This window comes from Eurypyga helias, unplaced genomic scaffold, assembly GCF_000690775.1.
Source record: "Eurypyga helias isolate BGI_N326 unplaced genomic scaffold, ASM69077v1 scaffold9911, whole genome shotgun sequence".
Taxonomy (NCBI): Eukaryota; Metazoa; Chordata; class Aves; order Eurypygiformes; family Eurypygidae; genus Eurypyga; species Eurypyga helias.
Genome location: NW_010230160.1, coordinates 12,649 through 26,607, shown reverse-complemented (window position 1 = coordinate 26,607; position 13,959 = coordinate 12,649). Strand labels below are relative to the sequence as shown.

The window sequence follows — 13,959 nt, the reverse complement described above, 5'->3', positions numbered from 1 at the left end:
CCTCCCCCCAGCCTGTAGTGTTTCAGGGGGTTGTTGTGCCCCAAGTGCAGGAGCCGGCACTTGGCCTTGTCGAACCTTACACAGTTTGCCTTGGGCCATCAATCCAGCTTGTCCAGATCCCTCTGAAGGCCCTTCCTACACTCAGGCAGATCAACACTCCCGCCCAACTCAGTGTGGTCTGCAAACTTCCTGAGGGTGCACTCTATCCCCTCATCAGACCATTGATAAAGATATTAAAGAGAACTGGCCGTGGTACTGAGCCCTTGGGGAACACCTCCTGTAACCGACCGCCAACTGGATTTAACTCCATTCACCACAACTCTTTGGGCCTGGCCATCCTGCCAGTTTTTTACCCAGTGAAGAGTATGCCCATCCAAGCCATGAGCAGCCACTTTCTCCAGGAGAATCCTGTGGGAAACAGTGCCAAAGGCTTTACTACAGTTTAGGTAAACAACATCCACAGCCTTTCCGCTGTCCACTAAGAGGGTCATATAGTTAGATCAGGCTAGTCAAGCAGGACCTGCCTTTCATAAACTCCTGCTGACTGGGCCTGATCACCTGGTTGTCCTGTATGTGCCAGCTGATGGAACTCAAAATTATACTACTCCATAACCTTCCCCACGACTGGGGTCAGACTGGCAGGCTTGTAGTTCCCTGGATCCTCCTTCTGGCCCTTTTTGTAGACAAGCATCACATTTACTAACCTCCAGTCAACTGGGACCTCCCCAGTTAGCCAGGACTGCTGATAGATGATGGAAAGTGGCTTGGTAAGCGCTTCCACAGTTCTGCTGACCCTCCTCCTTACTTCTCCAAGAATCAAAAACTCTGTCATTTTGTGATCGCTGTGCCCAAGACAGCCTCCAGTTGTCATATCCCCCACAAGTCCTTCTCTGTTCACACACAGCACGTCCAACGGGTGCCCTCCCTGCTTGGCTCACTCACCAGCTGTGTCAGCAAGTCATCTTCCACACACTCCAGGAACCTCCAAGACTGTTTCCCCTCTGCTGTATTTTATTTCCAGCAGATATCTGTTAAGTTGAACTCCTCCATGAGGACAAGGACTAGCAATTGTGAGACTCCTCCCAACCGCTTGTAGAAGAGAATAGTAAGGACAGCATTAGTACGTGTTCTGATGTTTATCATGGGCATTGCTTTGTGTTCTGAATTATTGGAAAGCTTTGTACAAATATTTGTTTATAAATATTAGTAAAGCCTATTATGCAAAAAGAGAAAATAGGACAGTAATTTTTATTTCCAAGTAATGTACAGCATTTTTGGCCTGAAGTAAAATGTGTGATAGCTAACAGGTTGACTAGCACAGAGGCAAAAATAAATGGTATTTGGGGAATACACAAAGACCTGGAACAGATGTTTAATGGTAGCTTTTTTTTTATCTTGTGTAACTGAATGGCAGTATAATATAGTTCTGGCATCTTTTGTGGATATTTTTATTCACTGATATTTTTCAAGGAAATTGTTTCAAACGTGGTTACCTTAAATCACTGCTCAAAAACATTGACAAGCACACATTTCATTGTGAGGTTACAAATGGTTCTCTTCAATATTCTCTTCCCATGGCAGTTCTGGTGCCTCTGGCTTTTGGACTTAACCCCTGATTTTGAAAATTGCTCTTGTTTTTTTCTGTTTTTAATATTTATGGGCTGAGTTGTGTTAGCATATAGGGCTTGATTGTGCCATGTATTATCAGCTGCAATTCTTGGGCTTTGGAAGCCAAGCAGCTACATTAGGGTAATGCTTCTTATCTTTTTTAAACCAGAAGACTACCAAACTCTTTTAAAAAGAGTCCACTGATTCTCTTGTACAGTGTTGTTACAGGATATTATTTACAGCCTAGCAGGAATTCAGCTAACTGTCTCTGGGGTTTTTTTTTTTTTGTTCGTTTGGGGGTTTTTTGGGGGGTTTTGGTTTTGTTTTGTTTTGTCAGTTCTGTTTTCTCCTATTTTGTTCATCTTTAAGTTTGCCAATGTCTATATGTTTTCTTGAAATAATTTTGCAATGGTTTACAGATGCAAGTTCTGATATCTCAGGGGAGGCAGCTGGTGAATACTTCTCAAGGGTTCACCTGTGATGATACTTAGTGTTGGCTCTGGGGTGCCTTGCTGGTTTGGGTCAGGAAGCACTGGGCTTTGCAGAGCTAAGCCTTGAGCACCACCTGGCTGAACAGCTTCAAGGACCAAGAAGGCACATTATTGGCCATGTAGATGCTTTCTTGAGTTGCAGTTTTGAGTAGCTCTACAGCTCTCTGAGATGCTGTAATAGGTAACATTTCCTGGGAAGCCTGTGGTTCTTGTCAGTGGGAATGTTGCATATTCAGTATCTGTCATATTAGGTGATGTAGAAACTGTTTTGAGATTTCTCTCCAAGCAAAACTGAAAGACATCCCAGATAGTCTGCTTATGTCTTACACATCTTTGATTCATCCAGGGCCTAGGTTCCTGCTGGTGATGACACATAGTCCGAAAACCCAGCACTGATGGCCGCACTGTATGTTCCTGCACTAAGCAAGATGAGGTTTTTCATGTCCCTCAGTCTAGCCCTGCCATGCAGTGACTGCTGCAGGAAGGGACTGGGTGTTGTTGGTCCCATGCTGCTGGTGACACCCACAGCATTAGCAAAGCTACTCCAACACACAACTCAGTTACTCATCTAAGGTCCAGTGTGCGTCATTTGGTCTCCTGCAATGGTCTGCAGCACTCTCTGCATTTAGAGCCTGTGTTATGGCCTGGATGCAGATTAAGGTGAATGGAAGAGGGGGGCGAGCTAGCTCTAACCTTCAGTGAATTGTCCATACTCAGAAAATGAAGTTGCTGTGTCCTGCCTGATTACAGCCTTCATCTAGGTTTTGGCTTGTGAGAACAAGCTGATCATTTAATCATCAGAAGTGCTCTGATTTTGTAGTGAATATTCCCTTTTCGTACAAAGGTGAAAACTGTATTCCCTCAAACAAAAATTTTGCACTAACTTCTGTACAAGGAAGAATAGCTACTTTGAGTGGAGATTGCAATTGAAGATAGAGGCAGGCCAGAGGCTGGTGTGAGCAGGGGCAGCCCACTGAAGGTACCTGAGCTGCATTGACTGGCACCAGTGAAGTACGTGACTTAAATGTACGTGCTGTGACATTTGTGGGGAAAGAGGGTGTCATGCTAGGATGTAACTGCTGGGCAAATTACCCCGAAATAAGTGATATCTGACGTGAGGCCAAATTCTGACGGCACCCTTGCTTCCAACAAATTTTCATAACCTGTGTTTGAAAGAACACCCTTGCTTTTATGCAATAAAGTCAAAGCAGTATGTCCTAGCCCAGCCATGCAGGTTACAGCATGTCATGTACCCTAATTCCTCCTCTGCCTGCTGTTTCTCTTTCTCTCTCTCTCCAGATGGCCAGTAACCCATGTGCCAGGCAGCACCGACCCATACTCATCATGCCAGCTGGAGTCTGCCGCTGACACTGAGGCAGGGAAGAGGGAGGAATAACCCCAGCCTGCACCATGACCTCGCCCCGGCCAGCCCAGCATACCAGCCCTCCTGATGGAGGCTGGGGGTGGATGATTGTTGCCGGCTGCTTCCTTGTCACTATCTGTACCAGGGCCGTGACTAGGTAAAGGGCCTGCTTCTTGGCTTTCTGATCTGTTTGTGGCATTACTTCCCCCCAAACCTCCTTAGGAAGAGGATTTGGGATCTCCCCTGACGTCCCACGGATGCAGGGGCTATTCTGCCTAGGTACAGACCTCTCTCTTGCTACATTCCAAAAGCCTTCCTGAAATTCCTAAGGCTGTGGGGATGGCTGAGGGATTATGAGCCCTCTGTTTTTCGTCTCACCTCCTCTGACAGCTGCTCCATGTCCCAACACCCTCTCCTTGATTTCTTATGAAATCAAAGTCTGGAGCAGGCAGCGTTATTTCAGGCTGTAGTGGTTTGGTCAGGAAGGGAGGAATCATGTAGGGTAGAGACCTACATGCCTCTACATGTCAGGACCACTCTGTCCTTCTGACACCACACTCATGTTCTTTTTCACTAGTCCCAGTGGTTTTGCTTGGCTCCTGAGTCTCTCTGAGAAACCTGTAAATACCCCCTCTCCTCTTGCAAGCCTTTTGGGTACCATCCTGCCTGAGAAGGTCTGTGACTTAGCACGAGGCCCCGCTATATACCCTCCTGGTATCAGAAATACGTGGAAAATATTTTCTCAAGAATAGAAAGAACAGGAATAGACTGCTGCCTTGCATAAAGATAATGTATACATCTGAGGTGAGATGGCTTCCACAGCTGCTGTTGGGTGACTTTGATGTCGACTGGGGACACAGGAACCTGGTGTGTGTGAACATGGACATTTAAGCTATATTAAGCAGATAGATAAGCACGCTGGTAAGTGAGGAACACTGAGACAATGTCTCGTTGGACAGTAGCATAATATAAATACAGTGTTTCCTACCTAAATTTTATATTTCTTTTAAAATAAAGCTGCCAGGTTTAGGGATCTAATGTCTAGGGTTTTGGAGTCAACAGTATAAAAGGGGCATGGAAACGTTGGCACAGTGTTAATTTATGTATGCAAATGTACTAATTCCATAACAACAGTAGAGATTTCCTAGTAAGTTTAATTCTTTTTTCACATTTGAAATGTGTTACATCCAAGAAATCATCTAATGGCTGTCACACACCTAGAGTATATACAAGAATTAAGTATGTGCAAGAAAAATGCTGAAGAAAGTGGTCATTTGTTGATTTACAGCAGGTAAAAAGGTGGGGGGAGGGAGGAGGGGGGAAAGGGATCTCATGCTGATCCAGAAAGCAAAATGAAACTATGCTGCCTTTTAATCTGTTCCCTGCAGAGACAGGTAGAACAGTAACATTCGTTAAGCAGAGCAAATAACCTCTCCTGGCAGCATTTTAATAAACTGAAGGCCCATGGGCTCCTGCTGTGTTTTGATTTTCTTCTGTTCATGAGGAGTTGCTTTTCACTTCTTTTGCACCTGTGCATCCATGAACGTGTAGCTATAGGTGGTGTTGGCTCTAGAGGTACTATGCTGGCCCCGCCCTGACAATGCAGATGTGAATGCTGCCATTAGTAAGCAACCAGGTCAGTGAAGAACTGGGGAGCTGGGAGAACCAGGGGAGCAGCATTATGATATGGGCTATAAATTATTGCTGATAATTACAACTTCAAATTCATTTCAGTTAAAAATAATTTGAGTTATAAAAACTTGGCAGCAGATACCACAGTGAGGAATGTGTTGTTTATAAACTATCTGAATTAGGTTCTGCATCATCCTTATTGTCTAATCCCATTGTTGGGACAATAGTTGGACACCAATTTGGGATACAATTGTTGCCAGTGCAAAGCAAGGATTCTTCTCTAGTTGCATCAGCCTAGCCTAGGTGCCTTATACAGAATACTATTGGAATTATTCAACTTGCACACATTGTTTCATGTCTTGTCCCTCATGCATTAAGATAGCCCTTCATTTCTAATTCCCTTAGAAAGTGTTTAAAAATTTCTCTATCTCAGGATTTAGGCAAACCACAGCTCTGAATTTCTTGGGAACTGGAGAGGACCTTCTGTGGATACCCTTTATCCCTTAAGAGTGAAACTGGTGTTTCCTGTGAGGCAAATGTCCTATGTTCAACAGATTGATGTCCATGTTTTCTTTCCTAGGTGCATCTCCATCTTTTTTGTGGAATTCCAGGCATACTTTGGGCAGGATTATGCCAGAACCGCTTGGATCCACTCCATTGTTGACTGTGCTACAATGCTCTGTGGTGTGTATTACCCTTTTAAGACTAATGTGGCTGCTTTTTCTTCAGCTCCATCTGGTTTTAGCATGTTCACAAGTTGGTGGAGTTGTCTGGGAAAGATAGATGCTGTGGGCTCTCTGGGGTATGGTATATTCAAGCTGCTTCCCCCAGCATAGCTGTGCAGGAAGGGAGTGTCTTCATACTACAGAAAAGAAGCAGAGCTTTGTTTTGTCAAATGATCTAAATTTTCAGAAATGTACTTTTGTCGAGGTCTAGTGGGACAAGTTGTACTTTAGAGCTACTAGCTGAGCATTTGTTTCTTTTGCCTTTTTATTGGAATCATATTTGAGACAGCACAGAACACAGTCATCCTCCTTTTAGCATACTTGTATGTTTATGAGTAGTCTTTTCCCTTAGAAGAAAATTCAGTGTTACTAAAAATTACATGCATCAATACAGCAGTTGTACTGAATATCTCATGGGTTTGCTTTAAAACTGTACAGCCAGGTGAAAATCCATGCCATAATCCTGTGGAAGAGGGTTAATCCATGAGAACTGCTATGAAAGCACAGGGACAGAGCTGGAATGAGACATAGCAACACTCCTGTGCCAGTCAGATTATATCTTGGGAAAAGAAATAAGAAATAAGAATAATCTTGCCCTGGTGCTGCAGCTAACAAAGGGCTGGTGGTTACACCACATGGTAGAAGCAGTGTGATCTGGAAGCCATCAACATCGGAGAAGTGTGGGAGAGGTGTAGCAGCCCTGGAGATGGTTTAAGAGATGAGATCTCTTCTGTTTGGGTCTGACACCACAGAGCCAGGGTGGTGCAAGGAAGAATGCCTGAAGTTACTGAGAGCTAAAGCGCAAAATCCAGGTGGGGGAAGGTCTGAGTGTTGTAAGCATGGAGTAATGAACAATGTGGGCTGTTGCTGTGGCCTCTCTTGACCCCAAACAGTGCAGAGTAGCTAAGTCCTGTAATGACTTTGATCTACTAAAATGGCTGCTGAGAAAGCTACTGTAAATTTCAGGTTTATCCTGACTTTCAAGAAAATTATTTTTAGAATTTGTTTGGTGCTCACACCATTGTGATAGGGGGACGTCAGAAGACCACTCTGTAGCTGTGATCACCGTTTACTCCTGCTGCCTACCACTTCCTTTTCCTTGATGACCATTGCAACTATGTATGAGGACCTACCATTAACAACCAGCTTTATCTGTTTCTTTGAAGCCCCGCTTGGGAGTTTAATCAGTAATCGTGTGTCCTGCCAAGTTGGTATCATGCTAGGAGGGCTGCTTGCATCTACTGGACTAATTTTGAGTTCATTTGCCACCAGCCTGGAACATCTCTACTTATCCTTAGGAGTCCTTACAGGTAGGAGGCATTCAGACCCTTTGATCCTGCCAGGAAAGCAACATGGGAATGTTAAACATGATGGTATTTCCTTTCAAGAGACGTGATCTCTTGATGTCATATTGCCACCGCACTGGTCATAGACATGCTCAGACCTGTTGCCTTCATTGTAAAAGCGAGGCTTTGGCTGCCGCTGTGAAACCTTCAGCACTCGGTGAGTCTCATACAGCCCCAGTGCAGCACCCTGCCAAAGCAACCATAACTTCAGTTAGAGAGAGGACTACAGAAAAAGTTCTGACATTATGGCAGGTCGGGAAGGATTGCTGTTGCAGGTGGTACACAATACCGTTTACTGTTTTGCTTGTGATTTGAGAGGAGTTTATTATGACAGGAGTTCTAGACTGCCCCAAAATATTTGAATATTAAAAAAAAAAAGAGGTTTAAATCAAAACATAAGAGTAAGTGGGCAGAGGAGGGCTGGATGAGTACCTGATACCTCAGCTCTATCCCTCATATTTGCCTGCGTTACATTATATTTGAAAAACAAACAAATTGCTGGTTGGTAGTGTTGCTGTGGCTGCTCCTCCGTTTCAGATCAGGTGTGGTGGTAACAAGTATCTGTGCTCTGTCCTATCTCCCCGTGTTTGTTACGCACGGAGCAACTGGAGGAGTACCCATGGTCACACTGACATTCCTTCCTCATTAATACTGATCTGGTAGCCACAGTGATATAAGACCTTGTACTTGGTTCCCTGCTGTTTAGTAACAAGTTGGTGGAATTACTGCAGTTCACATGCTGCCAACAGCTTATTTGTTTAAAAAAAATCCTTATTGTAGTGCATGTCACTCCTGTATTACAATGTTAATCTTTGACAAACGTGTTCATAGCAAATAAAAAGGCTCCTTGTAACTCGAGGGGCTAATGCTACAGTGGCTTCCTTAGTGCGAACTGCTGTGAATACTGGGGTGGAAAAGCAACTGCGCTTTGTATGTGGAGTTGTAAAGAGCCAATTCCACGAGCAGGGAAACTCTAGTCTGTGGGGACTGATTAATGGAGAGGTGGACTGTCAGTAAAGGCTGGAGGTGGGAGCATAACTGGTGGAGGTCTAAATCCATAAAAGCTACAGGACTTGACACTGAAGAGTGAAGCAGAGGTGAGATGGGGGAGTGGCAATAAGGAGCAGAGTTCCTTCCAAGCTGTATGAAAATGTTTTCAGCCCCAGACTTTACATTTCCACTTTTCACAGGACATTGACTGGCTTTTTGGGGACCTATTTCCCACTGCCCACTCACTAATAATAAATGTTACGTATTCCAAATAGAGCATGATTTTCACAGCTCTCGAGTGAAGGTGTCTAGCTCATGGCTGCTCTTCCGGCTCTGTTGCCCACACAGGTCTCACTCCAGCTCTCTGCCCTGCTCCTTCCCTCACCTCCTGAGGGGTGCCAGAGCGGGCACCCGCCGCCCAGAGTCCCTCTAATCCACTTATCCTGTCCTGGCAGGCTTAGTGCCTGCCAGCACAGTGCAGCCTTTGAGCAGGATGTGGCAAGCTGGTTATGGCCTGGGGTGATTATCGTCTCTATTGGCAAGTTCTGCCCAAGGCACTGGGCACTGTTTTACCCTCAATGTAGGACATGCTCCAAAACCCTGTTCAGGAACACATTTCTGTGACTGATTCAGAAATGTATTTTAGTGTTAGGGCAAGTATTTGATGGTTAGAATCTGCTCTCTTATTCAGCAGCAGAGACCACAATCTTTGTCCCAGTCCAAGATATGGATCTCGTTTGTTTACTAAATTGGACATGGCTTTGTTTTCTGAGGCTTTCCCCTCCTCGCCTTTACTTTTAGGCAGGAATTTAAAATGGTCAGTACTCCAAGCAGCTGCTGCACAGTTTGTTTAGCTGACTAAAACAGGTTTATTGTAGAATATTAGTAACAGAGACAGACTCTTTGTGCTGTGTTTCAGAGACCTGAAAATTAATGTTTGGGGTTGCAACAGACTGAAACACAAAGTGGTGCCTCATCAGAACAATGTGCCCAGTGCCAGTATCTGTGCAGACCCTGGGGCAAAACCTCATCTTCAATCCAAGAGAGGCTGACACACCATTTCTCTGATGCTTATTGATCATCCTTGTTCTTGTTATTAAGTGAATGCCATTGCTTCTTTCTGAGCCTTGATATCGTGGATTAATGCTGATCTGTTAGGTTTGTCAAGTCAGTGATCCTGACAGAGGAAGAAAGGAGTCATCCTGGTTTCTTTTCACACTGTGACTGGGCTGCATGATGCAGCATCAGAAAAAGATTCCTATTCATCTGTGCTAATGAAAGTAGGTTATGTGGTTTAATTTAATGTGTTCCATGTGTTGTGCTTAGTATTAAGCCATCTGCACTGTGCTCTCTCTTACAGGACTTGGGTTTGCACTCTGTTATTCTCCAGCCATCGCGATGGTGGGCAAATATTTCAACAAAAGAAAGGCTCTGGCTTATGGAATAGCCATGTCAGGAAGCGGAATTGGTACTTTCATCCTGGCCCCTGTGGTCCAGCTCTTAATTGAGCAGTTTTCCTGGCGTGGAGCTTTACTCATCCTGGGAGGTTTTGTTTTAAACCTCTGTGTCTGTGGTGCCTTGATGCGGCCTATTGCTCTTAAGGAGGACCGTAAAACTGCTCCTGAGTTTCTTGAACAGGATTATGTCCCCAAAGCACAGAAACAAGACTTAAAACGAATGTCCACCTGCTCGCCTTTAATCAAAGCGTGGTCTCGGGAGTACTCGTGCTACTGTTCGTGGAAGGAATATGACTTTTTACTGATGCCAGGCTTCATGGTGCTGGCAGTATCAGTTTTATTTATGGCATATGGCTGTAGCCCTCTTTTTGTCTACCTAGTGCCTTATGCTTTGAGCGCTGGAGTCAGTCATCACCAGGCTGCCTTCCTCATGTCCATACTTGGTGTCATAGACATCATTGGTAATATCACCTTTGGATGGCTAACAGACAGAAGGTAATGGCTTATGGCTAAGCAAGTATAAGCTTTAGCTGGTGGGAGGCTGGATGCAAGTAAGGGGTAATACACGTAAAAGGTAACATTATGGATTTTGTAGCATGTATAACTTAAACAAACAAATCACACAGTCTAACTGTCAGAAATGCTATTTGACACTTTTGTCTCTTCTGAGTTTGTTCAATTCTGTTGGTTTAATTTCAGTTTTTTTCCTGAAGAAATTATGTGTTTGTGCAAAGCTCTTGCATTTGACAGTGGAAATGTAACTCCCTGCCTGCGGTATGATGAGTGTGATCTCTGTACCAATTTCCTAGAGGTTCTCTCTCTACTTCCTCTGCCTTTCCATCTCTTTTGTGCTGCTGGGGAGGCACAGAAGTTATGGAAAGGGTCAAGGGTCTGGCCAAACTCAGAAGGACTGACCTAAAATTGTTATACATTTTCCAGTATGTATGAACTCACCATGCTTTGCTAACTCTGCTCACTCCAAACGTTTGTGTACAGTATCCGTAACATCAGTAGAGACTGTCCAAACTAAGAAGGATTTTGATTCTAAAGGACACTTTCTTTGTGCTTGTTAATTTTGTGGGAAAAATCAGTTATTTGCTCTGTGGGGCAGGGAGGAAAGGAATTGCCATCTGAGCTCACATTAACTCCAGTGTTTAAGGGCTAATGCAAAGGATGACAGCTAAGAGATATGCTGTAATATTTTTTTTGCATAAATCTGGGAGCACCTTGCTGACCTAGGATGTAAAGCCCAATGGAATACTGCTTTGAACATTGAAACTTCAGAAGGCTGCAAAATTGTTGCAGCCGAGCAGCTCCTCTCACTCAGGGCAGCATGGGCTGCTGCTTACCAGATGTTTCTGCAACCTACCTGGGCTCATCAGTGTTGTGCTTTTCATCTTGAAGACTGTATAAGAAAATGGGCTTAAATTTGAGCTATATAAAAGAGAAGAGACTAAAGTGCTGCATGCCAGGGCATGGAAACTGGGATGCTGTGTCCAGTAATAATCTTTTGCTTTTCTGTTTTGAATTTTGCAGGTGTCTGAAGAAGCATCGACACATTTGCTACCTCTTTGCTGTGGGAATGGATGGCCTCTGTTGTCTTTTCCTGCCAGTTCTCAAAAACTTCCCCTTGCTTGTGCCTTTCTCATTTACCTTTGGCTACTTTGATGGAGCCTACGTAACGCTGATCCCTGTCGTGACGGCAGATGTAGTGGGAACTTCTTCCTTATCGTCAGCACTGGGTGTCGTGTATTTTCTGCATGCCATACCCTATCTATTGAGCCCACCCGTTGCAGGTCAGTTCACAAATGACTTTCCTATAATCTTATCACTACTTCATATTTACCTTTTGGTGCGATGTAAAAGGAGAGGAAGGACAGCAAAGGCACACAGTATGGAGGTAGGTCCCCGGCAGCATGGATGTTCCAGCTGGGAAAGCTGTGGAGGGAGTAATGTTGTTGCAGTGCCATGCTCTCAATGACATGCCTTTAAAATCCCCACTGTTCCTGGAACTTTAGGCTTTGTAGTTCTTGGAACCCTAAGCCTAAACCTAATAGTTTATGGCTAAGGCTGAGGTCCCAGCCATGCTGGGTGTTCCAGCTGGGAAAGCTGTGAAGGAAGCAATGTTGCTGTAGTGCCGTGCTCCCCTTGGTATGCCTTTGGAATCCTCACTGTACCTAGATCTCTAGGCTTTGTGGCTCTTGGAAAGCCCCTGGACAGAGAAATAACACACCTAGACCTTCATAAGATGCTAGATCCCACTTAAGCTCTGTCTTGGTAGGATGATTTTTACATACAAAGCTGAGTTGACATTTAAGAACCGAACCAGTATGGAATGAAGCTTCCAAGACCTCTTATATCACCACTTCATAGCAAGAAATATTGCAAAATGGAATTATTTTAAGTTATGCAAGAACCTAGGGCATAGCTCTCTTAATGTTTCTGTATGAGGATCTCACGCACACAGTATTTCATCCCAGGGCTCTCTGAGCATGTCTAAAGACTGCCAGTTAAATCCATGCAGTTGAAAGAAGATTGTTTAGTATTGTGGTGATGACTTATGTGCCTTTTCCCCTGATGTCTGAACAAAAGCCCATAGAAATCTTACCTGCCTGCTGAGGACAAATCCATCCCTTCCCCAGGAGGTAAATTATAGTGACGGTGATGTAAAACCCTATTGTTTGATTGTATTTATATGTGGTAACTCCAGAAGTTTATAAAACTTTTGATCACAGGATTTGTAAATTATCAGAATTCTGGCGGGCTTTTAAAACCCATCATTTTTGTTCCTGCAGGCTGGCTTGTAGACACAACTGGCAGCTATACTGCATCATTCCTTTTGTGTGGATTTTCTATGATATTTAGTTCAACGTTACTGTGCTTTGCAAGACTAGCAAAGAAAATCAAGAGAATGCGTTTGCAGTCACTCACTAATGATCCTGGCACCAAACAGCACATCTGGACAAATGGAGCAATAGCCTATTCTGTCACAGCACAATTAGACCAAAATGATGTTGAATTTTTGGCTGCAGATACAAACAGCTACAGCAACAGATGACAAGTGCCATCAGGATTCAGCCCTACACAGCCATGACTGAAACAGAGGTGGCTCTGTACTGTTACGCTGTTGAAGATATTACTCCTGTGAAACAACGCATCTCTCAGTTAGATTTTGCTGTCATGTTTTAGTTGGCTAAAGTCTACATACAGCAACAGTAATACCAAGTTAGCGCAGTAATAGAAGAATGCTAGGCTGAAAGTACATTTTGTAGATGCAAAGATTTATTTGAAATGCAATGTGTTGGCTCCACAGCTAATCTCAGAGGTGATAATTGGCTATATATCAAAAGCAGACTATAATGTAATCAATCACCAGAAATTAACATTAAAGTTTAAAATATTTCAAAAATAGTATTAATGAAATAAGCCTCTTGGCGTCCTCCTCTATTATGTTTCAATGGACCAATCATAAACAACACCAAAAAAACCTTCACATTTATCAGTCTGCATTAAACTATTTCAAATAATTGTTTGAAATGCCAAAGCCATTTGTTGTGGGTTTGTTGTTGTTTTTTTGGGGTGTGTTGAGGTTTTTTTTTGGTTTTTTTTTTAGAAAATTTGGCAGGAAACTGTTTTATGCTGAAAGTATCTCTGGAACAGCTCTAATTTTTACAGTGTGCCTGAATTTTGTACATACGTTTCAATTTCATTTCAAACATGGTTTTAGACCTACTTCCCCAAGCCTCTTACAGCAAAATTTTGAGGTGCTGCTGCTTTTTTTCCTGGATGTCTTTAAAGCTTGAATTTCTAAATATTGACATTCTAGGTATGATTCTCCGGCAGATCCTCGTCTGGGAGGGTGGAAGAGGTGCTGTGGCTGCTCTACATCTGAAGATGAGTAAATCTGTGCCATGAGACTAGGCATGCTGATAGACAAACCTGCTTTAGCTGTATTAGTTGGAAGAAGTCCAAAGGCAACCCAGGGGACCCAAGGAGGGGCCTCTGTTTTTCCAAATGCAGATCCTCTTCCTCCTTTAAAATTAGCCACTGTTGAAGAAATTTAGAGTCCATGCAAGCAGATGACTGAGAGACTACCCACTCCACAGGCTGTTAGTAAAGAGGATATTGGCAGACACAGTTGCTTCTGCGTATTGCAGTGGCAAGCCTGTCTCTTTTTTGACCCAGGAGCTGTATCTTCAGATGGTGCAGATTGTGCCAGCTGAACAGGTGATCAGGTCACTTGTCCTGGATGACCACAGCTGCGATTTGCCGATGGTTTCCTGCTACTGGTGTGAGGAATATACTACAGCTGCCTGCTTCATAGGAGCTTTGGACCAAATGTAGTTC

General features: G+C 43.8%; 1 protein-coding gene across 1 annotated transcript; it reads left to right on the top strand.

Moving 5' to 3' along the window:
• The first annotated feature begins 3,509 nt into the window (after positions 1-3,509).
• On the top strand, positions 3,510-12,670 carry SLC16A12 (solute carrier family 16, member 12). The gene is made up of 6 exons (XM_010160648.1): positions 3,510-3,619; positions 5,675-5,778; positions 6,986-7,129; positions 9,516-10,107; positions 11,149-11,408; positions 12,408-12,670. Exons 1-6 carry the CDS (start codon positions 3,510-3,512, stop codon positions 12,668-12,670), a joined length of 1,473 nt encoding a protein of 490 aa, XP_010158950.1.
• The last annotated feature ends 1,289 nt before the right edge of the window (positions 12,671-13,959 follow it).